The sequence below is a fragment of the Pogoniulus pusillus genome, chromosome 20 (genome assembly GCF_015220805.1).
Source record: "Pogoniulus pusillus isolate bPogPus1 chromosome 20, bPogPus1.pri, whole genome shotgun sequence".
NCBI classification, from domain to species: domain Eukaryota; kingdom Metazoa; phylum Chordata; class Aves; order Piciformes; family Lybiidae; genus Pogoniulus; species Pogoniulus pusillus.
Window position 1 is genome coordinate 20678688 of NC_087283.1, and position 24475 is coordinate 20703162.

The following is a 24475-nucleotide window of genomic DNA, read 5'->3' on the forward strand; positions in this document are numbered from 1 at the left end:
GCATCGATGGTGGGGGTGGGTGGCTGCTGCTCTTGTACCAGAGACAACTTTCTGCACCTGCTGCCTGGGTGTGGGCTGGGGAGCTGGAACCAACCCCTGCAGGGATGCTGAGCACAGCAACCTTGTGTTTGGTTTAAAACCTTAGGTGGGCAAGACAGGGAGAAAATAAGGAGAAGGTGAGGACAGCAGAGCTGTGATGGTGTGAAAGGTCTTGCTAGAAGGGTGACAGCAGAGAGAGGACCTGGCTAGAAATGAGAAGGGATCTTTATGGTCAAATTATAGGCTCTGAGGGCAGGACCCCAGATTGGTGTCAGGGCAGTGTTGGGCATGTTGTTTGGGGCATGCTGCTTGGCTCATTGCTGACCTGGGGGGATGCTGCTTGGCTCATTGGTGGCCTGGGGTGATGCTGCTTGGCTCATTGCTGACCTGGGGGGATGCTGCTTGGCTCATTGCTGACCTGGGGGGATGCTGCTGGGGTCATTGCTGATCTGGGAGGTGCTGTTTGGGTCCTTACTGACCTGGGGAATGCTGCTTGGGTCATTGCTGTCCTGGGGGATACTGTTTGGGTCACAGCTGACCTGAGGGATGCTGCTTGGGTCATTGTTGCCCTGGAAGATACTGTTTGGGTCATTGCTGACTTGGGGAGTGCTGTTTGGTTCATTGCTGACCTGGGGGGGTGCTGCTTGGGTCATTACTGACCCAGGGAGTGCTGTTTGGTTCATTGCTGACCTGGGAGATGCTTCTTGGGTCATGGCTGGCCCTACTCACTCATGTGTAAGCTGCTCCCAGGGCTCTGAGCAAGGGGTTGGAGGAGACCTGCAGGGCACAGTGCCACGTTAAGGCTGTTCCTCAGGGTGGAAGAGCTGCATCTGGCTGATCTTTGAGTGGTGCCTGAAGCTCACCTCCACCAGAGACCACCACCCCACCTGCCCGTGGTTGAGGCCTTTGCTGCAAGCATGGACATCGTGGAGAGGATCTTCTCCGTGGCCCAGGCCATCCATGCCCAGTTCGAGCAGGTGAAGTGCTGCAAGCAGCAGTGCCAGCGCCTGGTGGAGCGCATCCAGATCCTGCTGCAGCCCGTCAGGATGCTCAAGGCTCAGCCACAGAAGCACATCCCCCACCACGAAGAGGAACTGCTGAGGAAGCTGCTGCAGGCACTGGGGGAAGCCCAGAAGCTGGTGACGAAATACAGCCAGAGCAGCTGGATCCAGAAGTTCCTGCGAGCTCGCAGCGCCGGGGAGGAGTTTGTCTGGGTGAATGAGAGCCTGGGGGACGTGGCCCAGGGGCTCTCCCTCCTGCTGCAGGCTGAGCAGAAGCAGGCTTTCCTGGAGGCTTTCCAGGCAAAGACGTGTCGTAGGCAGGATGCTGAGGACCTGAGGGATGACAGAGCTTTCCTGGACCAGGTGATCGCAAGTAAGTGTGCAGGCACCGAGCCTTAGAAGCACAGAAGCAGTCAGGGTTGGAAGGGAGCACAGGGATCACAGGCTCACAGGATGTCAGGGTTGGAAGGGAGCACAGGGATCACAGGCTCACAGGATGTCAGGGTTGGAAAGGAGCACAGGGATCACAGGCTCACAGGATGTCAGGGTTGGAAAGGAGCACAGGGATCACAGGCTCACAGGATGTCAGGGTTGGAAGGGAGCACAGGGATCACAGGCTCACAGGATGTCAGGGTTGGAAGGGAGCACAGGGATCACAGGATGTCAGGGCTGGAATGGAGCACAGGGATCACAGGCTCACAGGATGTCAGGGTTGGAATGGAGCACAGGGATCACAGGCTCACAGGATGTCAGGGTTGGAAAGGAGCACAGGGCTCACAGGCTCACAGGATGTCAGGGTTGGAAAGGAGCACAGGGATCACAGGCTCACAGGATGTCAGGGTTGGAAAGGAGCACAGGGATCACAGGCTCACAGGATGTCAGGGTTGGAAGGGAGCACAGGGCTCACAGGCTCACAGGATGTCAGGGCTGGAAGGGAGCACAGGGCTCACAGGCTCATAGGATGTCAGGGTTGGAAGGGAGCACAGGGATCACAGGCTCACAGGACGTCAGGGTTGGAAGGGAGCACAGGGCTCACAGGCTCACAGGATGTCAGGGCTGGAAGGGAGCACAGGGCTCACAGGCTCACAGGATGTCAGGGTTGGAAGGGAGCACAGGGCTCACAGGCTCACAGGATGTCAGGGTTGGAAGGGACTCAAACAGATCCTCGAGTCCAAGCCCCCTGCCAGAGCAGGACCACACAATCTAGCACAGGTCACACAGGAACACATCCAGACAGGCCTGGAAAGGCTCCAGAGAAGGAGACTCCACAACCTCTCTGGGCAGCCTGTGCCAGGGCTCTGGGACCCTTACAGTAAAGAAGTTCCCCCTTGTGTTGAGGTGGAGCCTCCTGTGCTGCAGCTTCCATCCATTGCTCCTTGTCCTATCCCAAGGAGCAGTGAGCAGAGCCTGTCCCCCCTCTTGACCCCCATGTACTTATAACCATGTATTAAATCCTCTCTCAGTCTTCTCTTCTCCAGACTAAGCAGCCTCAGGTCCCTCAGCCTTTCCTCATCAGGCAGTCCTGCAGTCCCCTCATCATCCTCGTAGCCCTCTGCTGGACCTTCTCCAGCAGATCCTGTCCCTCTTCAACTGGGGAGCCCAAAGCTGGCCATAGCACTTAAGATGAGGTCTCACCAGGGCAGAGTAGAGATATCATCTAGTTCCAACTCCCCCCTGCCATGGGCAGGGACACCTCACACTAGATCAGGCTGTCTAGAGCCTCATCCAGCCTGGCCTTAAACACCTCCAGAGATGAGGCTTCCACTACCTCTCTGGGCAGCAGCAGTGTGGGCAGCAGGGCCAGGGAGGGGATTCTGCCCCTCTGCTCTGCTCTGCTGAGAGCCCACCTGGAGTGCTGCATCCAGTGCTGGAGCCCCTGGGCCAAGAGGGCTGTGGAGATGCTGCAGAGTGTCCAGAGCAGGGCCAGGAGGATGCTGAGAGGCTGCAGCAGCTCTGCTGTGAGCACAGCCTGAAAGAGTTGGGGCTGTGCAGGCTGCAGCAGAGGAGGCTCCCAGGGGACCTTCTGGTGGCCTTGCAGCATCTGCAGGGGGCTGCAAAAAAGCTGGGGAGGGACTTTTAGAGGCTGTCAGTGAGTGGCAGGAGTGGGGGGGCTGGAGCAGAGCTGGAGGTGGGGAGAGTGAGGCTGGAGATGAGGAGGAAGTTGTTGAGCAGGAGAGTGGTGAGAGGCTGGAATGGGTTGCCCAGGGAGGGGGTTGAGGCCCCATGGCTGGAGGTGTTTGAGGCCAGGCTGGCTGAGGCTGTGTGCAGCCTGCTCTAGGGTAGGGTGTCCCTGGGCATGGCAGGGGGGTTGGAACTGGCTGCTCCTTGTGCTCCCTTCCAACCCTGGCTGATGCTATGATTCTGATTCCTCTCCCCAGGTACTGAGGAGCCTGAAGACGTGGCCAGGGAGACCTACATCAGCAGGCAGTGCACGGAGAGCAAGGTGGACTGGGTGCAGAGCGAGCTGAACAAGATCGTGCGGGTGATGGAGAGTAAGTGGGCACCAGACCTCGAGGCACCCTGTGCTCTGTGCCCTTCCCCTCTGCCTCCTGCCTAATGTGGCACTGTTCTCTTGGTGCATGGTGGGAGCAGGCCTGAAGAAGGTCAACGTTGGTAAAAGAGAGGATATCACCGAGATCCAGCGGGACCACCTCACCTTCTGCCGGCACCTGCAGGACACTGACACCTATGACCTCTACGAGGGCGAGTACCACAAGTACCCTGTGGCCATCCAGACCTTCAAGAGGCCACTGACCACAGACCCATCGTGAGTTGTCCTGGGTGGGAGTGGCAGCAAGTTCTATACTGGCCAGCGATGTGCTCTTGTGGCCAAGAGGGTCAGTGGCACCCTGGAGTGCATCAAGGACAGCGTAGCCAGCAGGGCTAGGGAGGTTCTTTTTGCCCTCTGCTCTGCCCTGGTGAGACCACAGCTGGAATATCGTGTCCAGTTTTGGGCTCCCCAGCTCGGGAGAGGCAGGGACCTGCTGGAGAGAGTCCAACAGAGAGCCATGAGGATGTTTGGGGGGCTTGGGCATCTCCCCTACAAAGAGAGACTGAGAGCCCTGGGGGTGTTTAGTGTGGAGAAGAGGAGGCTGAGAGGAGATCTCATCAATGTGTACAAATATCTGAGGGGTGGGGGTCAAGAGGCTGGGGCCAAGCTCCTCTCAGTGGTCAGCAACAACAGGACAAGGAGCAACAGCTACAAACAGGAACAGAGAAGGCTCCACCTCAACATGAGGAGAAACTTCATTAGAGTGAGGGTGACAGAGCCCTGGCACAGGCTGCCCAGAGAGGCTGTAGAGTCTCCTTCTCTGGAGCCTTTCCAGGCCTGTCTGGATGTGTTCCTGTGTGACCTGAGCTAGATTGTGTGGTCCTGCTCTGGCAGCAGGGTTGGACTCGATGACATCTTTGGGTCCTTTCCAACCCCTGACATCCTGGGAGACTTTCCATACCCACCTGGATGCATTCCTGTGCAAACTACCCTAGGGAATCCTGCTTGGCAGAGGAAGGGAGGGGGAGTGGTTGGACTGGGATGATCTCTGGAGGTCCCTTCCAACCTCTAAGCTTCTGCGACTCTCTGTGCTGCTGTGCCACAGGGCAGCTGGGCCAGGAAGGTGGCAGAGTGCCTCAGCAGGCCCTGCTCCAGGGAGCTCACCACGCTGCCCCTTTCTGCAGGAAGGTGAGAGACATCTTTGTGAAGGAGATTCAGACCCTGAAGAAGTTTGAGTCCCCCAACATCCTGCGCATGTACGGGATCTGCATTGAGGAGAAAGGTAGCAGGCGTCACATCGCTGCCACCCCTCCCTTCTGCTCCCCTGCCTGCCAGCCGGTGGCTTGTTGTGGTATGTGTGTGTGTCCCCTGAGAGGTGGCACAAGGCAGGATGCTGAAGGCTTGCCCTTGCAGATGGCAGCCCCTGCTTCTCCATCGTGATGGAGTACTGCAAGCACGGGACGCTGCGGGATGTGCTGACCCAGCAGCTCGACCTCTCCTGGGAGGTTCGCATTTGGATGGCCCTGGGGGCTGCCAGAGGTCTTTACAGGTGAGCTCCTGCAGCTTCTGGTGGCTAAGTCTATGCTTGGATTCTTGCTCTCTCTCACTAACCTGCTAGACACCATTTCCACCACCTCGGGATGCTGCTGAACAGGCAGGGGGTGGCTTTGGATGCAGGAGCAGCCATCTCTGCTCTGCTCTGCTGAGAGCCCACCTGGAGTCCTGCATCCAGTGCTGGAGCCCCTGGCACAAGAGGGCTGTGGAGATGCTGCAGAGTGTCCAGAGCAGGGCCAGGAGGATGCTCAGAGGCTGCAGCAGCTCTGCTGTGAGCACAGCCTGAAAGAGTTGGGGCTGTGCAGGCTGCAGCAGAGGAGACTCCCAGGGGACCTTCTTGTGGCCTTGCAGCATCTGCAGGGGGCTGCAAAAAATCTGGGGAGGGACTTTTGAGGCTGTGAGGGAGTGGCAGGAGTGGGGGGAATGGAGCAAAGCTGGAGGTGGGGAGAGTGAGGCTGGAGGGGAGGAGGAAGTTGCTGAGCAGGAGAGTGGTGAGAGGCTGGAACGGGTTGCCCAGGGAGGGGGTTGAGGCCCCATGGCTGGAGGTGTTTGAGGCCAGGCTGGCTGAGGCTGTGTGCAGCCTGCTCTAGGGTGGGAATGGGTCCCTCAGCAGCGTGGCCTGCCCTTGCTTCTGTCCAGGTTGCACCAGACAGAGGAGAAGTCTCGGCTCCATGGCTGCATCTGCAGCAGCAAGTTCCTGGTGGCTGGGGGTTACTGTGTGAAGGTAAGAGCTGTGCTTGGAGAGGCTTTTGGGGGCTGTGTGTGTTGTTTGGGAGTGTCTCCTCCAGCCAACAGCAGAGGGAATGGTTACAGAACCCCAGCACGGTGAGGGTTGGGAGGGAGGTCTGGAGAGCATCTAGTTCTGCCCATTGCTACAGCAGGGTCACTTCTGCCCCTGCCAGAGTCACCTCCGGGTGGGCTTGGAGTCTGTTCAGAGAAGAGAGCTTGAGTATGATGGTCCAGAATAAAACCTAGGGTAGAGCTGTCCCCACTCTCACCTTAGATCCCCCTTGGCTCATCACTCTCTCTGGTGGATCATCAGCAAAGTCAGCAGTTCTGAGCCACCCCCTTGGGATGAGCTGAAGCTGGGACAACTCACCTGCCTCCACCCGTGGGTGACCTTCCAGAAGAGGCCACGTGCCAGGCAGCACACGTTTGGCTACACACCAGCATTTGCTGCCCTGGGCACCTGGCTCTGTTTGCTCCATCCCAGAGCAGTCCCCAGCCACCCCACGAGTCTCTTCAGACTTTGTTCCTACCACACCTCCCTTTCCCTCTCTCTGTCTCAATCAGCTGTCAGGATTTGAGCTGTGTGAAACGGAGTCATCCATCAAGAGGAGAGCCAAGAAGAACTGGACACAAGTCTCCATGTTGGCTTATATTGCCCCTGAGAACCTCAATGACATCAACTGCCCCTACAAGAGGCCCTGTGAGATATACAGGTGTGTGCCCCTCCAGGAGAGATATCCACAAGCAGGCAGATCTCTGGGGGAGTAGCTGCTGAGCTCTAGGGGGCAGGGCCAGGTTGAACTGGACACAGAAGCAGGCATTTGTGGCTGGCATAGCTCAACAGCCTCCTCCATGAGGACCATGGTGGGGGGTGCCTTAGGAAGAGTGTGGCCAGCAGGTCAAGGGAGGTTCTCCCCTGCCCCTCTATTCTGCTCTGGTGGGACCACATCTGGAGTACTGTGTCCAGCTCTGGGCTGCCCAGTTCAGCAGTGACAAGGAACTGTTGGAGAGAGTCCAGCAGTGGAGGCTACAGGGGTGAAGAAGGGACTGGAACATCTGTCTGATGAGGAAAGGATGAGAGACTTGGGGCTGCTTAGCCTGAATCATAGAATCAGCCAGGTTGGAAGAGACCTCCAAGATCATCCAGTCCAACCTATCCCCCAGCCCTATCTTATTAATGTTTACAAGTGTCCTGAGGGTGGGGGTCAAAGAGATGGGGCCAGTCTCTTTCCAGTGATAGGACAAGGGGCAATGGGCACAAACTGGGACCCAGGAGGATCCATCTGAAGATGAGGACAAACTTGTTTGGTGTGAGAGTGCTGGAGGCTTGGAGCAGGCTGCCCAGAGAGGTTATGGAGTCTCCTTCTCTGGAGGCTTTTCAAGCCCCACCTGGGTGTGTTCCTGCATGACCTGCCCTAGGTGACCCTGTTTTGGCAGGGGGGGGACAATGACCTTCATAGGTCACTTCCAGCCCCTACCATCCTATGATTCTATGGATGCTGAGACTCTTGCTTGTCTCCTTCCAGCTTTGGGATCGTGCTGTGGGAAATTGCAACCTCCAAAATCCCATTTGAAGGTGAGACAGAAGTTTCTGGTCCTCTGTGTCAAAAACCAGACAGCCTGGTGCTGCTGTGATCTAGCGTTGGATGCTTCCCTGCTCCTTCCTGGAGCACCCAGGAGCATGTGAGCTTCAGTGGCAGTGCCTGCACAGCCTCACAGCTTCCCCTGGGACTCTAAAGCCCTCCAGCAGCATGCTTAAAGCACAAACACGCAGGTCCTTTCTTGTTCCTCTGCTCTCAACCACAGACACCTCTCCCTGTTCCACGGGAGCTCAACAGTGTCACATCAGGCGTGGGAGGGTTCACTGCACACACAGTTTGGGTGGCTTCGCTGCCGGCTTCTGCAACGCCTTAGGAGCTGCGCTGAGTCGCCTCCCTAGCGCCCTCCTGTGGGAGCAGAGCTCCATTACTGACGCTGCTTCTATGCACACCATAGGCACAGCACTGGGTCGCCTCCCTGGCGCCCTCCTGTGGGAGCAGAGCTCCATTACTGACACTGCTTCTATGCACACCATAGGCGCTGTGCTCAGTCGCCTCCCTAGCGCCCTCCTGTGGGAGCAGAGCTTCATTACTGACGCTGCTTCTATGCACACCATAGGCGCTGTGCTGAGTCGCCTCCCTAGAGCCCTCCTGTGGGAGCAGAGCTCCATTCCTCACACTGCTTCTGTGCACACCATAGGTGCTGTGCTGAGTCTCCTCCCTAGCGCCCTCCTGTGGGAGCAGAGCTCCATCCTGACACTCCTGCTTGCATGTCTTGTCTAGGCTGCACTATCCAGGAGATCATGGAGAAAATCTGCAACCACCACTACCAGGCTCCTGTTGGGGATGATTGTCCAGAAACCCTACGGAAAGTCATTGACCAGTGCAGGGCCTTTGACCCTTCCCAACGTCCTTCTGCTGAGGGTAAGTGTCCTGGACATCTGCCCCACAGCTACTTCAACACTCTGCTTCCCATTTATTTTCCACACTAATTCTTTTGGCTCTGTATTTTGGGCTGCCTCCTATGTTCTTATTGTAATGAGTCCTTCAATACTGGACTCCTCTTTCTCTGGAGGTGTGATGCTTACATTTACTCATGTCATGGCAACAATCACCTGGCATCACATAAGAGTAGGATCTTTTCTCAGAGGAGCACCCAGCTGGTAGCCAAGGGGTGTCTGGGTTAATCTCCACTCAGGTCCTGCAGATCCTGAAGCTAGAGGAGCATCCACAACAGTGCAGGAAGGTTCCCTGCCCTGGGCTTTGAGTGATAAATCGCAGTCTCAGTAACTGCTCCATAGCAGGCAAGATTTCACTGTCACTGAAGTTGGATTGGGTCTGATCAAGTGCATAACTGGGCCTCATGAGTGTGATCAGCAGAACAAGTGAGGTGATTTTGCCCTTCTCATCTGCTCTCCTGAGTCCCCACCTGCAGTACGGTGTCCAATTCTGGTGCCTCCTGTACAAGAAGGACATTAGACTCCTGGAGCAGGTCGAGAGGAGGCCACCAGGATGACCAGAGGGCTGGAGAAGCTCTGCTATGGGGACAGGCTGGGAGAGTTGGTGCTGTTCAGCCTGGAGAAGGGAAGGATCTAGGGAAACCTTACATCAGCCTTCCAGTACCTGAGAGCTGGGAAGGGATTTTGGACAAGGACTGGGAGTGACAGTATGAGGAGCAGTGGATTGAAGCTGGAAAAGGGGGGACTTGAGACTGGATATTAGGAAGAGATTCTTGGCAGTGAGGGTGGGGAGACACTTGAACAGGTTGTCCAAGGAGGTTGTGGCTGTCTCCTCTATGGAGGTGTTCAAGGCCAGTTTGGATGAGATCTTGAGCAACCTGGTCTAATGAGAGGTGTCCCTGCCCTTGGGGATCATCTGCTTTGGAATCAGATGATCATTAATGTCCCTTCCAACTCAAACCATTCTATGAATCCACGATTTAACAAAAAGAGTAGGAAAAGGCAGAGGAACTTTTCTATAGTGCTTAAAGGCACAGAGGTTGTCCCCTTTCCTCAGTTCATCACTCCGAGAGGAGAAAGCTTCCTTCAGTCTCATCCACCCCATCCCCCGGGACCAGTTTCCATCCATGAGATGTGGAGAATATGGACGAGAAACTATCATGTGCTGTGCTCTCTTTGCAAGTCTCAACCCTGGTGCAAACCCTCTCCCTGTCTGCAGTGAAAACGTTTTGGTAACATTCAAACGTTTGTCTCCTGCACTTGTCCTGGGCAGAGATCGTAGACTCGCTGGCTGACCTGGAGAAAAGGAGAAACCAAGGAAGTTAACCCAGGAGAAGAGGGATGCATCATCAAAAGCAGCCGGGTGCCTTGGAGAGTAAGCCAAGGGAAAGCAGCGTGCTTTTCTCCTGCAGCTTGCCCCTCTTCCACGCCTCCAAGAGACTCATCACTCAGTGCACCGTGTGCTGGAGACCTTCATCCCTCCACGGGTCTCCTCAGAGGTGGTCCAGGCCACCCTAACAGAGGGTGCCAAGAGGCTGAAGGGGAGGCCGACAGCCGGAGCCGAGCGGACGGACAGACAGGACACAGGCAGCTCCGGGCTGCAGGTCTCTGCGGGCTGCCCTGCGGCACGGCCGCCGCCGCCACGGCAGTGCCCCGCCCGGCTCCGCACGTTTGAATCCCCGCCGAGCTCCCGCTCTTTCCGCCCCCGCCGGCCGCTCAGCCAATGGGAACTCGCTCCGCCCTGCTTTCCCCACCCCCTGGGGCCGGCCAAGCTCAGTCCGTCCAATCAGCCCTGCCCTCCTTACGGCTCGCTGACCAATAAGATCGGGCTCTGTCTTCCCGCCCCTTGCCCTAGCTACCTTTCCTTCCGTCAGACGGACAGACAGCGCGGCTGACCAATGAGAAGGCGGGACTGGCCCAGCTCGCCCAATAGAAGTGAGCTCCAGGCTGTCAGCTGGCCAGCGGGGGGCGGGGCGGCGCGGAGCCGGAGCGGAGCGGTTGGGCCTGTGGGCAGGTGAGCGGGGGGCGATGGGGACAGCTCTGCCCGGCCCTGACCCCCCCCGGTGCGGCCCGGCCTCGGGTGTCGAGCGCCGGGACGGAGTGCGGGGTTCCGCCGCGGCCTGAGCTCTGAGGGGTCGGCGGCGCGGAGCTGGAGCGGAGCGGTTGGGCCTGTGGGCAGGTGAGCGGGGGGCGATGGGGACAGCTCTGCCCGGCCCTGAGCCCCCCCGGCGCGGCCCGGCCTCGGGTGTCGAGCGGCGGGACGGAGCGCGGGGTTCCGCCGCGGCTTGAGCTCTGAGGGGGGCTGCGGCGCGGAGCCGGAGCGGAGCGGTTGGGCCTGTGGGCAGGTGAGCGGGGGGCGATGGGGACAGCTCTGCCCGGCCCTCGGGTGTCGAGCGGCGGGACGGAGCGCGGGGTTCCGCCGCGGCCTGAGCTCTGGGGGGGGCGGCGGCGCGCTCCGTTGGAGGGGCCTCGGCGCTGCCGGCTCGGGTACGCGGGGCGCTGCGCCTGCCGGAGGAGCACCGCGCTCCTCTGCGGCCTTTACGCGGTTGGAGCTGCGCCGAAATGAGCGAGCCGTGTAAAAAGCCAGAAATAAACCTCTGCGCTTCGCTTTAGGGCGTGTTTGGGGGATTATTTGGGCTTCTTTTTGTTGGTAAAAGCAGCTGTAAGGGAACTGACGGAGCTGCAGAGCGGGGCCTGCGTTTGCCTGAGCAGCGGTGGGCGCTGGGGAGCCCTCCAGCAGAGGAGGCTTGTGCTGCCTTCAGCCTTCGGGTTCGTGCTGCAGAGGCCTCCGCTGCTCGCCTTCTGCCCTCTGACAGCTCCCACTTGTCTCTCCTCTGGGCCCAAGAGGCTTGTTTGTGGAGCTCATTCATTTGTGGGGTCTTCCAGTGGCTGCCAGGTTGGCCGGAGGTGGGGAACCGCTGGTCTCGGCCCCTTTGGAGGAGGCTCAGATTCAGTGGTAAGTTAACCCACAGCGGGAAATGTTTGCGGTGGTTTCAACTCTCCCTGTCAATTCAGGAGGAAGATAAAGGGTCTCTTGTGCTTATAGGTGGCCAAAGCTATGAATTGCCGATTCTGTGCTGGAGCAGCGGTGCTTGGTCCTGGAATGTTATCGTAGCTCAGCTGTGTGACTGTTCTGCTGGGAGGTGGCTTTTGACATCCCTTCTCAGCTTAGTTTAGACCGATCTGGTAATGAGGATAAGCATTGTGAAGTGACTCTGAAGTTAGAATTTCTTTAAAGGTCAGAAAACATTTTAGGGAGGGACTTTTTTACAAAGGTTTGTGGTGATAGAATGAGGGGGAATGGATCAAAGGTGGAAGAGGGCAGATTTAGACTGAGGGGAGGTTGTGGCCAGGAGGAGGTTGCTCTCTTCTCTCAGGTGGCCAGCACCAGAACGAGAGGACACAGCCTCAAGCTGTGCCAGGGGAGATTTAGGCTGGAGGTGAGGAGAAAGTTCTTCCCTGAGAGAGTCATTGGACACTGGAATGGGCTGCCCGGGGAGGTGGTGGAGTCACCATCCCTGGAGCTGTTCAAGGCAGGACTGGATGTGGCACTTGGTATCACAGTATCACCATGGTCTAGCCTTGAGCTCTATGGTAAAGGGTTGGACTTGATGATCTATGAGGTCTCTTCCAACCTTGGTGATACTGTGATGCTGTGAAATTCTTGCCAGTGAGGGTGGGGGAGATGCTGGAACAGGTTGCCCAGGGAGTCTGTGGATGCCTCCCTCCCTGGAGGTGTTAAAGGCCAGGCTGGATGAGGCCTATGAAAAGCCTGGGCTAGTGGAAAGGATCCCAAGCCCCCTGCCATGGGCAGGACCTAGATGATCTTCAAGGTCCCTTCCAACTTAAGCCATTCTATGAAAAGCAGTTCAGCTCTGACTGATTCTATGGCCAGTACACCTCACTCTAGCAATATTATGTTTCCAGTTATCCATTGTCCTAAAACTTTATTTTGGGGAGTGTGTGTGCCTTGGGCTCTTAAAGTAGTGCTAAAGAGCTCCCAAAGCCTTTCAGCTTTATCATGGCCTCAGTAGTATGGGGGGGAAACAAATGTCCTGGCAGAATTTCATCCCTAGACCACCTCCCCCCCCCAAAAAAAAAGTAGTGTATTATTTTTGGCATGCCTGTTTATTCGGGTCACAGAACAGTCTTGGACTTCTCTGTGTTGTAAGACTGCCTGTAGAACAGGGGGACTAAAGTGCTGCAATTAGCTGGCTAGCAGCAGTGTAATAATTAGCACTGCACAGGCCTATCTCTGGTTTTCTTTGAAACCTAAGGTGACACTTGGATTTAGAAGGTACCCTAAAGGTGCTTGCAGGGTGACCACCCTTAAATAACATGTATGGGATTCAAACCAGCTGTTAGGAAAAGGCTCTTTGCAGTGAGGGTGGTGAGACACTGGCACAGGCTGCCCAGGGAGGTTGTGGAGCACAGAAGCACCCAATGTGATCAAAGATCACATTCTGTGCTCCACAACCTCCCTGAGGTGTTCAAGGCCAGGTTGGATGAGGCCCTGAGCAACCTGTTCTAGTGAGAGGTGTCCCTGCCTATGGTGGGGGTTTGGAACTGGCTGATTCTTGAGGTCCCTTCCAAACTAAACCATTCTAGGATTTGACTGCAGATTGCATGTTTAATTTATCTCAGGCTGAATACGGATGTGTAGGTGTTGGTGCTGTTGGTAACTTGCTGCCTGTAAGGTGTGGGTTCTGCTGTGGGTAACCCTTGTGGGTTTATGTGGTCTGCTCTGCTCTTGTGAGGCCACGTGTGGAGTATTAGGGCCAGTTCTGGGCTCCCCAGTTCAAGAGAGACAGAGAACTACTGCTGAGAGTCCAGCAGAGGCTACAAAGCTGCTGAGGAGGAAAAGCTGAGAGCCCTGGGACTGTTGAGCCTGTAGAAGAGTAGCCCCAGAGGGGATCTGAGCAGTGCTCAGCAAGAGCTAAAAGATCTGTGGGGCCAACAGGGTGGGCCCGGACACTGTTAGTGGTGCCCAGCAACAGGCCAAGGGGCAATGGGCACAAACTGGAACCCAGGAGGATCCATCTGAAGATGAAGAGAAACTTGTTTGGTGTGAGGGTGCTGGAGGCCTGGAGCAGGTTGTCCATAGAGGTTTTAGAGTCATCTCCTCTGGAGAGCTTCCAACCCCTCCTGGCCATTGTGATGTTGGGCAAGTTGCTGTGGGTGCCCTGCTTTAGCAATGGGCTTGGTCTGGATGATCTCCAGAGGTGCCTTCCAACCTCCACCATGGTGAAATTCTTTGTTGGGGAATATAAAGCACCTGCTGAGTGAACTGTAGGTGAGGGTCACAGTGAGCTGTGTTACCACAAAGGAGCTTTACTCCCAGAAACCCAGTGCAGAGAGAGGGCTGTGCTGCAGAGCTTGTGTTTGTGGGTGCTGGTGCAGTGCTGCACACCATGGTGGATCTCTAGAGCATTACCAAATTGTTGTCCCAAGATCCACATGATTTTCCTGGCAAGTAAATCAGGCCAGCAAGAAATCTTTGACATTCAACATTCACCCAAATGCTAACTAAAGTTGATGTTAGCATGTGCCTTTGGTGCTAGCTACAGGCTGGGGCCAGAGGGGCTGAGAGCAGGCAGGCAGAGAGGGCCCTGGGGGTGCTGGTAGAAAGTAGCTGCAGAGGAGGCAGCAGTGTGCCCAGGTGGGCAGCAGAGCCAGTGGCATCCTGGGCTGGCTGAGGAGCAGTGTGGGCAGCAGGAGAAGGGAGGTTCTTGTGCCCCTGTGCCCAGCACTGCCCAGGCCAGCCCTGGAGTGCTGTGTTCAGTTCTGGGCTCCTCAATTGCAGAGAGAAGTTGCAGTACTGGAAGGTGTCCACAGGAGGGCGACAAAGCTGTGAGGGGCCTGGAGCACAGCCCTGAGAGGAGAGGCTGAGGGAGCTGGGGGGGTGCAGGCTGCAGCAGAGGAGGCTCAGGGCAGAGCTGATTGCTGCCTGCAGCTGCCTGCAGGGAGGCTGTAGCCAGGTGGGGTTGGGCTCTGGTGCCAGGCAGGCAGCAACAGAAGAAGGGGACACAGTCTCCAGTTGTGCCAGGGGAGGTCTGGGCTGGATGTTAGGAGGAAGTAGTTGGCAGAGAGAGTGATTGGCACTGGAATGGGCTGCCCAGGGAGGTGGTGGAGTGGCTGTGTCGGAGGTGTTGAAGCCAAGGCTGGCTGGGCACTGAGTGCCATGGTGTGGTTGTTTGGGCAGGGCTGGGTGCCAGGTTGGACTCAATGAGCTTAGAGGTCTCTTCCAACCTGGTCTGTTCTATGCTTTTGAGTGCAGGACTCTGGGAGTTGCTGCCTGGTCTGGTCCCCTCAGGTTCCTATGTTGGCTTGAGGTGGTTTGACTGTGGTTTAAAAGGACAGTTTGTGCCCTGAAGCTGAATTCAAAGGCCTTTGTCTGCCCTACCAGCTGCAGCTGATCCTTCCCACCATCAGGCTTCGAAGCAGGAGCACACTTGCAAAGAAAGACTCGTTTTTAACCATTTTTTTCTTTAACTCCCAGCAGAAATGGCTCAAGAAGAGATGGAAGTTGATCTCCAACCCGTGGCTGGTTACTCCATAGAGACCCTCGGGAGGCTTCCTCCAGAGCCCCCTGGTCCTGCATCGCTGTCGTCCCACACCCTAGCGCTGGAAGAAGCAGGCGGCAGCAGCCTGGCCGAGCTCCCTGCTGATGATGACGCTGTTGTCACATCAAGTGCTGGTGCAAGAAGGGAAGCTGCTGCTCAGCCTGGCTCCCAGCCAGCTCCTGCTGCTCTCCAGGGACTGCAGAGGCTGCAAGAGGGCTTGGATCCTGCTCGGCCTGTGCCACAGGCCATGCAGCGCCCGCGGGTCAGGAGAACTCGTGGGCAGCAGAGGAATGGAGGCTCCCGGAGGACAGTCAGCACTAGGTAAAGCACTGAACTGCACTCCTGTCACCTCTGTTACCAGTGTAGAACTGCCTGGCTTATACAGCCTGGCTCACTCTGGGCTGTGGCCACGTTCTGGGCAGTTCATGTGCCCTTTCAGCTTGGTGGCACCCAACACATTGAGCTGTGCTGCCAGGGTCTTTGCTCTGGTGGAGTCCCCCTCGTTCAAAGTCATAGAATGGTTTAGTTTGGGTGGGACCTCAAGGATCAGCCAGTTCCAGCCCCCTGCCATAGGCAGGGACACCTCCCACTAGAACAGGTAGTCTGGAAAAGAGAAGACTGAGAGGAGGTCTTATTAATCTTTATGAATATTTGAAGGGTGGGTGTCAAGAGGAAGGTGCTGGTCTCTTGAAGGGCAGGTGTCAAGAGGAAGGTGCCAATCTCTTGCCAGTGGTGTCCTGTAATAGGGCCAGGGACAGTGGATACAGACTAGACCCCAGGATGCTCAACCTGAACATGAGGAGAAACTTCATTACTGTGAGAGTGCTGAAGCCCTGAAGCAGGCTGCCCAGAAAGGTTGTGGAGTCTCCTCTGCAGACTTTTGAGACCCATCTGGATGTGTCCCTGTGTGACCTTCCCTAGGTGACCCTGCTTTGGCAGGGGGTTGGACTCAATTCTGTGTTTTGTTAGTGGAGGACCCATGAGCCCCAGTGCTTTGCCCTCTTGCTTGCAGAGCTGCTGCTCTCCCCATCCCCTCTGCTCTGCCAGCTTCCTGTCAGTGCTCCCTGCAGTGCTGTTGATTCTCAGCACTTCCAGCCAGCATTTAGCTCAGTGGAGCTTATACTCTGTTTGCATTTCATCTTTGATTTGGAAATGGCCTGATCAGGTTGTCTGGTGTCAGCTGCTGCACAAACTTTCACAAATGTGCAAACTGATATTTCTCTGTGCTTTTGTTTTTGTTCCCTTCAGGCAAAGAAAGTAAAGATTCTGGGGTTTAATACCATTTCTGATGGGTTTAAAGGACAATGCTCTCCATCCAGAAAGAAATTCCCACTCCTGGTTTATTTGGGGTTTGTCTCATCTTTGAAGCTTGCTTTTTTTCTTTAAATGCCAAGAGTGAAGTTTATAATTAACTGGAGCATTGCCTTTAATGTGAGGAAAAAGTGAGAGCAAGAATTCCACACCTCCCAGATGATTAAGCATCTCTCACTCTGCTGTTTGTCCTTGGATTGCCTGTGAAGGTCGCTGGAGTTGTCAGAGCTAAAAGGCAACCTGACAAACTTCCCTTTTGAATCTAAGGGATAATCAAGATGATAACTGAACTGATGGGAGGGAGAGTGGGGAGGATGTTTTTATCCAGGGATGGACAAGAGAAGGAAAGCAGAAAGATGAGCCACAGGGTAGTCAGTGGAAGGAAACTGTTAACAGTGGCTTTGGGAATGGGGTCTGAATTGGGAGTGTTGGTATAGGGTGGGTGTTCCTGATGCTCTTTGTGAGCAATGCTTATGGTGGGTTTTGCTTTTCTTCTCTTCAATACCCCCCCACCTCCCCACCCTAAAAGAGGAGGGGGGTGTTGTTGTCATGAGGTGGAGCTTATCTGTGGTTGCTGATGGTTCACAGAGTGGGCAGCTGTATGGGTTGCCCCCTCTACCCAAGGAGGTCTGATCCAGTCACTTTGAGACCTTCCTGTTGCAGTCAGAGCCTGGGAATTTTACTGCAAACCAGCATGGAGAGACATGCTGAGCCTTTACCTTACCCAAATTAACTGGCAATGGTTTATCTTCTGCTTTTCTGCACTCAGGGTGGCACTGGACACTTACTTTCAACCCAGAAGGACCCAAGAGCCAGCTGTAGGACCTGTTCACCAGCAGGAACCCTCAGGTGTTTCGGGGAACAGCCATCACCACAGCTCAGATGAAGCTCTAGAAGTGAGTGACCCTGGCAGCAGCACTACTGAGGAGGAGGAACTGGAGGCTGCAGCACCACAGTTACCATCAACCCAGGAGAATCCTTCAACAGCTGGCTCAGGAGGTTTGTGCTATATTTGAGCTGTGCAGAGACCGAGTTCAGGAGCTCATCTTGCTGTTGGAAACCTCAGGGGGGGAATCCTTCCCAGCTGCACAACAGACTGTGCTAAGGGATCATTATGCCCATGGCTGATGGGAGCAGATTGCTACCACCTTCTTTTTTTGGCAAGGAGCTCCTAGAGTAGCAGCAGCAGCAGCAATGGGAGGTTGCTCCCATCGGGTTAGATACAGGCTGCTGCTTCTGGAGAGTCCTGAAACATTACAACTTGAAGTGTAGAGAGCCATGCTCAGCACACACACTGTTGGGCATTGACAAGTTGTGTTACTGGAAGTGGCAACTCTCAGAATCCCAGCATGGTGGGGGTTGGAAAGGACCTCTGGGGATCATCCAGTCCAACTCCCCTCCTCAAGTAGGGGCACTCACAGCACAGCAGCTTGACCAGGATCACAATGGCCAAGGAGGGATGGAATTTCTCCAGAGAAGGAGACTCCACAAACTTTTTGGGCAGCCTGCTCCAGGCCTCCAACACCCTCACACCAAACAAGTTTCTCCTCCTGCTCAGACAGAACCTCCCTGGTTCCAGTTTGTGCTCACTGATCCTTATTCAATTGCTGGACACTACTGGAAAGGCTCTGACTCCATCCTCTTGCTCCCCACCTTTTAGCTCTTGCTGAGCATTGATCAGATCCTCTCTGGGGCTGTGCTTCTCCAGGCTCTCAGCCCCAGGGCGCTCTGTCTTTCCTCCTCAGAGCAGGTGTGGAGCTGTTGGAGGGTAGGAGAGCCCTGCAGAGGGACCTGGCCAGGCTGCATGGGTGGGCAGAGGCCAAGGGGATGAGATTGAATAAGGCCAAGGGCAGGGTTCTACACTTTGGCCACAACAGCCCCAAGCAGCACTGCAGGCTGGGGCCAGAGTGGCTGAGAGCAGCCAGGCAGAGAGGGCCCTGGGGGTGCTGTGAGAGAGCAGCTGCAGAGGAGGCAGCAGTGTGCCCAGGTGGGCAGCAGAGCCAGTGGCATCCTGGGCTGGCTGAGGAGCAGTGTGGGCAGCAGGAGAAGGGAGGTTCTTGTGCCCCTGTGCCCAGCCCTGCTCAGGCCAGCCCTGGAGTGCTGTGTCCAGCTGTGGGCTCCTGAATTGCAGAGAGCTGCTGAGGTGCTGGAAGGTGCTGAGAGAAGGGCAGCAAGGCTGGGGAGGGGCCTGGAGCACAGCCCTGAGAGGAGAGGCTGAGGGAGCTGGGGGGCTGCAGCCTGCAGCAGAGGAGGCTCAGGGCAGAGCCCATTGCTGCCTGCAGCTGCCTGCAGGCAGGCTGTAGCCAGGTGGGGTTGGGCTCTGGTGCCAGGCAGCAGCAGCAGAAGGGGCCCCAGGCTGAAGCTGTGTCAGGGCAGGTGTGGGCTGGCTGTGAGGAGGAAGCTCCTGGCAGAGAGAGTGATTGGCACTGGAATGGGCTGTCCAGGGAGGTGGTGGAGTGGCTGTGGCTGGAGGTGTTGAAGCCAAGGCTGGCTGGGCACTGAGTGCCATGGTGTGGTTGGTTGGGCAGGGCTGGGTGCTAGGTTGAACTGTCTGATCTTGGAGCTCTCCTCCAACCTGGTTGATTCTATGATTCTGCTTGCTCTGAGCTCTCTCACACGTGACAGGAGCTCAAGCTGTCAAGTGCTGCCTAATGCTGTGTGAACATATGCTCTCTGCTGGCTTAGAAATTCCCTTGTCTTCTGCTTATGTAAGCCACTGGTTCCTCTTCAGCCCAGAACCACAGAGGCTGAAAACTTGACTGACTGTAGAGTTTAGGAGGTTGAGTGTATCTGCCTCCAGTGCTTGGTATGAGTAACAACTCTTGTTTTGGCAGGGTATGTGGGGGGAGATGGGGATTTTTTCCTCCTTGTTTCTCTTTTTTCAGTCTGCTGGTGGTGGTAATCCAAAGGAAGCTTGCCCATGCTCCAACAGAAGGGCTAGCAGAGGCCCAGCAGAATTGCTGGTTGGGCTGAGGGCCAGCTGGAAAGCTGCTCCACTCAGGGGGAATGGGCAGAGAGCATATGGGAAATGCTTTCTTGGTGCATGAAATATGTATGCTTGTGTCCCTTGGCAAAAGGGCTTCTGTCTGGTGGTGTCAGTCTTCCTCTGGGCCTCTTGATGTGGGATTCTGTCTCTAAATCAGCCTAGGTGTAGGCCTGTACACAGAGGTGCTGGCTTGTAGCAGGTTGGAAAAGCCTCACAGCGATTGCTGTCTGTAGAAGACTTCTCCTTTTTGACTCAGTGTGCCCAAATTCTGCTGCTTTACATAAAAGAAAGACCTGGAGAGTTAGGCAAAGAGGAGCCTCAAGAAGTTCAACAAGGGCAAGCTGTAGGGTCCTGCACCTGTGGAGGAATAACCTCCTGCACCAGTCTAGGTGAGGGGTGACCTGCTGGAAATCAGCTCTTTGGAGAAGGACCTGGAAGTGCTGGTGGAGAAGTTCACTATGAGCCAGCAAGGTGCCCTTGGGGGTAAGAAGGTTAATGGTTCACTATGAGCCAGCAAGGTGCCCTTGGGTTAATAAAGAAGAGTGTGGCCAGCAAGTCAAAGGGGGATTCTCCTCTCCCTCTACTCTACCCTTCTGAAGCCACATATGAAGTTCTGGGGCAGTTCTGGGCTCCCTGGTTCAAGGGAGGCAAGGAACTACTATGGAGACGTTGAGGGGCCTGGAGCATCTCTGAGGAGCACAGGCTGAGATCCCTGGGGCTGTTGAGCCTGGAGAAGAGTAGCCCCAGAGGGCAACTGAGCAATGCTCAGCAAGAGCTAAAGAACCTGTGGGGGGCAGGAGGATGAGGCCAGACTCTTGCCAGCGGTGCCCAACAACAGGACAATGATCAATGGGCACAAACTGGAACCCAGTTTGTGGGTTTCAGATGGAACTGAAGATGAGGAGAAACTTGTTTGGTGTGAGGGTGCTGGATGCCTGGAGCAGGCTGCCCAGAGAGGTTGCAGAGTCTCCTTCTCTGGAGAGCTTCCAACCCCAGCTGGGCATTGTGATCCCGGGCAAGCTGCTGTGGATGCCCTGCTTTAGCAGTGGGGTTGAACTGGATGATCCCCAGAGGTCCCTTCCAACTCCCACCGTGCTGGGATTCAGCACTCTCACTGGTGAACAGCAGGACACTTACAGGCTGCCTGTCCTTTGGTGTCTAAGACCTTGATGTGGACCTTTGTATGCAACCTGTGCTGTTGTTGCATGCTTACCTCATTCCCCAGTGCTTTCAGATCAAGGCAAGGAGAACTCAGGTCCCTTTGTTCTGCATCAGTTCATCTCTTTGCTTGCTTTAGTTTCCAGTCAGGTGCAAGCAGAGCCACCTGAAGCTTCTGCAGAACATGGAAGTGAAGAAAGTGACCAGGCTGAAGTCCAGCAAAAGCAGGTAAGGTGACCCAAATGCTTTTGGAGGTGGATTAAATATGGTCAGTGCTGCATTTGCCTAAAAAAGCTTATGTGTGTGTTTGCTTTAAACCCTAGAGAAGTCCAGTGAAGAACTTGGAGCCATCAGTTCCTTATGCACCACTGTATGAGGAGGAAGGGGACACCTGTGCCATCTGCTTTGAGCAGTGGACCAATGCTGGGGCCCACCGACTGTCAGCGCTGCGCTGTGGACACCTCTTTGGTTACACCTGCATTGAGAGATGGCTCAAGGGACAGGCAGGGAAGTGCCCCCAGGTAAAACAGACATACAGGGAATGGTTTAGGTTGGAAGGGACCTCATGGTTCCTGCCATAAGCAGGAACACCTCCCACTAGAACAGGTTGCTTAAGGCCTCATCCAGCCTGGCCTTGAGCACCTCCAGGGAGGAGTGTTCTGTGGCAGGACTGTGGACAGACTATGAGGACAGATTGAAAGAGTTGGGGCTGTGCAGGCTGGAGAAGAGGAGGCTCTGAGGTGACCTTGAAGCATTTCAGTATCTGAAGGGGGCCTCCAAAAAAGCTAGGGAAGGACTTCTTAGGCTCTCAGGGAGTGACAGGACTGGGAGGAATGGAGCGAAGCTGGAAGTGGGGAGAGTCAGGCTGGAGGTGAGGAGGAAGTTGTTGAGGAGGAGGAAGTTGTTCAGCAGGAGAGTGGTGAGAGGCTGGAATGGGTTGCCCAGGGAGGTGGTTGAGGCCCCATGGCTGGAGGTATTTGAGGCCAAGCTGGCTGAGGCTGTGTGCAGCCTGCTCTAGGGTAGGGTGTCCCTGGGCATGGCAGTGGGGTTGGAACTGGCTGCTCCTTGTGCTCCCTTCCAACCCTGACTGATTTTATGATTCTAGATGTGGTCACCATGTCTGCTTGCTGCCTGAGGAATCCTGCTGTCAGAAACAACACAAATGCCCTGGGTTTTTGGCATGTATCTAGGCCAGGAATATCTGTAGCAGTGCTTTAAAGGGTGAATCCTGACTTGGGTTTTCTTCTCTCAAGTAGAACATTTGTGAGGAGCAGACTCAGAAGACTGACAGCTCAAATGCCAAGCCTGTGACTGGTTGCAGGATGCTACATTCTGGTCCTTGAGTGTGGGAATGACAAATTCCTGCAGGCCATTAAGAATCCTTCACTGGACAAGAACTCTCTGAGAGCCATTTTCAGCTGATGGAATCATAGAGTGGGTTGGGTTGTCATCCAGTTCCAAACACCCTGCCATCAGCAGGGGTACCTCCCTCTAGCCCAGGTTGCTCAAGGCCCTGCCCAACCTAGACTTGAACACTTCAGAGAGAGGAAATCCGCAGCTTCCCAGGACAACCTTCTTCTGTTTGGAATCTCATCTGATTTTGCTGCCTTTAAGCAGTTCAGGTTGTTTGGTAGCTTGCAGAGAGCAGGCAAACACATTGGAGCTGCTTTTTTTAAAGGCTCTCTTTCCAGTTTTGTGGATCTTTTCCTTCAGACTGAAAGAAGCTGGAGTTAGGTCAGGACATCAGGAAGAAATTTTTCACCATGAGGATGATGAGGCACTGAAACAGGGAAGTTGTGAAGAATCTAAGCTTGGAAGTGTTCAAAGCCAGGTTGGATGGGACCTTGAGCAATCTGGTTTAGAGAGTGTCCCTGCCCGTGGCAGGGGGGGTTGGAACTAGGTGGTCCTTAAGGTCTCTTCCAATCCAAATCATTCCATGATTAGGTCTCCTCTTCTCTGATGTGCTTCCTTTCCTTCTTCCTTTTCTCCAGAAGAGAGTGTTGGCAAAAAGTAGGTCAGAGAGTGCCTTCTATCTTGGGTCCAGTCCTGCTGCTTCCCAAGTGTGTGGCTGGAAGCCCAGGATTTCTTTGGCTTTCTCATTTTGAGAGCTTCCACAGCCTTGCTTGACTTGGTGCAGGATTCCTTCCCTCCAGCAAGAGACTTCCTGGGATTAAACCTAAAGAATCAATGTTGCCATAGCAAAGGCCCAAACCTTCTGTTTCTCACCCCTGTCAATTCTCTCTGAGCTGCTTTTCTTTCACCCACTCCAGCCCAGGCACAATCCTCAGAGACCTTCTTGGCATCTTTGCTCTCTGGAATCTTGTGACTGCCTCCTTGACCCCTAACAACTTGTAAGGGCTTCTTTGCTCCCTTTTTACCTTCTAGTAATGTAATGACTGAAATCTTCCTGGGTAAAACTTGCTCTGGAGAGAACTTTGCAGCTAAATCATCTTCCTGTTGCTTTTCAGCCACTGTCCTTTTGCAGCTGGGTGTTCTCTGGTTGAATAGTGCAAGCTTGCTGTGTGTGGTGCTCTGTATACTAAGTGACTCAAGTGCAAGTTACTGTGAAATTACAACATTCCTGATCCTACCAGGCTGCCAGGAAAGCTGTCTTAGTGCTTACTGCTCCCCTAGGCAGCTCTTTACCAAGGGAGGGAAGGGTTCTTTCGTCTGAATCTGTTGCCCACCATATTTTGGGTGCTACTAAGTAACAGAGAAGTTTGTGTTTTAGGGGCATGCAGGAATTTAATCTCCAACAGAAGTGAAATTGATCTGAATATTTTCTGCTGCTCTTCTGATCAACAAATGCATTTACAAACCTCTGAGCTTGCAGATGCTGTCGTTTCTTCTATGTTCCAGCTCAGCAGGAGTGTTTCTCCCTTCTTCCTGAGGTGAATCTAAAGTCTCAGAGATCACAACCAGGCACACACAAATAGCTGAGTCCCTTGTGTGAAATCAGTGGGGTGTTGGTGTTGCATACTGACCCTGGATTGCTGCTATTGATTTGGGCCTGTAGGATGTGATGAAAGGAGGACAGTAAGAGACTAAGAATTGGAAAGCATCCTTATGGATTCCTAAATTCTTCTCTGTTGGCCACAGTGATAGAGCTTGGGCTGGAGTTCTGGGTTTTAGGTCCTTGCCTGGTTATTTTATCCCTGGAACTTAACCTGACTATGAGAGAGAAGCACAGATCGATCCCCAGCATGGTGTGGGTTGGAAGGGACCTATGGGCATTATCCAGCCCTTCTCAAGGGCACCCACAGCAGCTTGCCCAGGGTCACAGTGCCCAGGTGGGGATGGAATCTATCCAGAGAAGGAAACTCTGGAACCTCTCTGGGCAGCCTGCTCCAGGCCTCTGGCACCCTCGCACCAAACAAGTTTCTCCTCCAGCTCAGATGGAACCTCCTGGGTGTGTTACCCCTTGTCATGCCCCTGAGCACCACTGACAAGAGACTGTCCCCATCCTCTTGTCCCCCACAGGTCCTTTAGCTCTTCCTGAGCATTGATTAGATCCCCTCTGGGCTGACCTTTTCCAGGCTCTACAGCCCCAGGACTCTCAGCCTTTGCTCATCACAGACATGCTCCAGGCCCCTCAGCTTCTTTTGTAATCTCCACTAGACTCTGCAGTAGTTCCCTGCCTGCCTCTCTTGAACTGAGCAGCCCAGAACTGAACCCATGACTCTAGATATGGCCTCCTTTGGGTGGAATGGAGGGGGAAAAGAACATCTCTTGTCCTGATGGCCACACTCCTCTTAATTCTTCATTAATTTTTAGAATAGAATCAACCAGGTTGGAAGAGACCTCCAAGCTGAGCCAGGCCAACCTACCAACCAGCCCTAGCCAGTTACCCAGACCATGGGACTAAGTGCCAACCCAGCACCCAGCCCTGCCCAACCAACCAGACCGTGGCACCCAGTGCCAACCTAGCACCCAGCCCTAGCCAGTTAACCAGACCATGGCACTAAGTGCCAACCCAGCACCCAGCCCTGCCCAACCAACCAGACCGTGGCACCCAGTGCCAACCTAGCACTCAGCCCTGCCCAACCAACCAGACCATGGCACTCAGTGCCCAGCCAGGCTTTTCTTGAACACCTCCAGGCACAGCCACTCCACCACCTCCCTGGGCAGCCCATGCCAGTGCCAATC

The 24475-nt window shown here is 55.0% G+C and overlaps 2 protein-coding genes across 8 annotated transcripts in view; both read left to right on the forward strand.

Annotated features, from left to right (window-relative positions):
• Positions 1-856: 856 nt before the first annotated feature.
• On the forward strand, positions 857-9653 carry MLKL (mixed lineage kinase domain like pseudokinase). Its single transcript, XM_064160519.1, has 10 exons — positions 857-1413; positions 3419-3532; positions 3633-3807; positions 4716-4813; positions 4945-5080; positions 5725-5809; positions 6379-6527; positions 7341-7390; positions 8136-8276; positions 9585-9653. Exons 1-10 carry the CDS (start codon positions 957-959, stop codon positions 9635-9637), a joined length of 1458 nt encoding a protein of 485 aa, XP_064016589.1. The 5' UTR covers positions 857-956; the 3' UTR covers positions 9638-9653.
• A 623-nt stretch (positions 9654-10276) lies between these two features.
• Positions 10277-24475, forward strand: part of RFWD3 (ring finger and WD repeat domain 3) — a 40400-nt gene continuing 26201 nt past the window's right edge. For 3 of the 7 annotated variants that reach the window (XR_010306103.1, XR_010306104.1, XM_064160513.1), the window contains exons 1-5: positions 10277-10325; positions 14814-15195; positions 16955-17184; positions 20469-20557; positions 20653-20850. Coding sequence is in view for 5 of the 7 variants with exons in the window: in XM_064160513.1 (XP_064016583.1) it covers positions 14816-15195; positions 16955-17184; positions 20469-20557; positions 20653-20850 (897 nt within the window). In the remaining 2 variants the exon portion in view is untranslated. The other 4 variants (XM_064160516.1, XM_064160518.1, XM_064160517.1 and 1 more) reach the window with 4 other exon arrangements.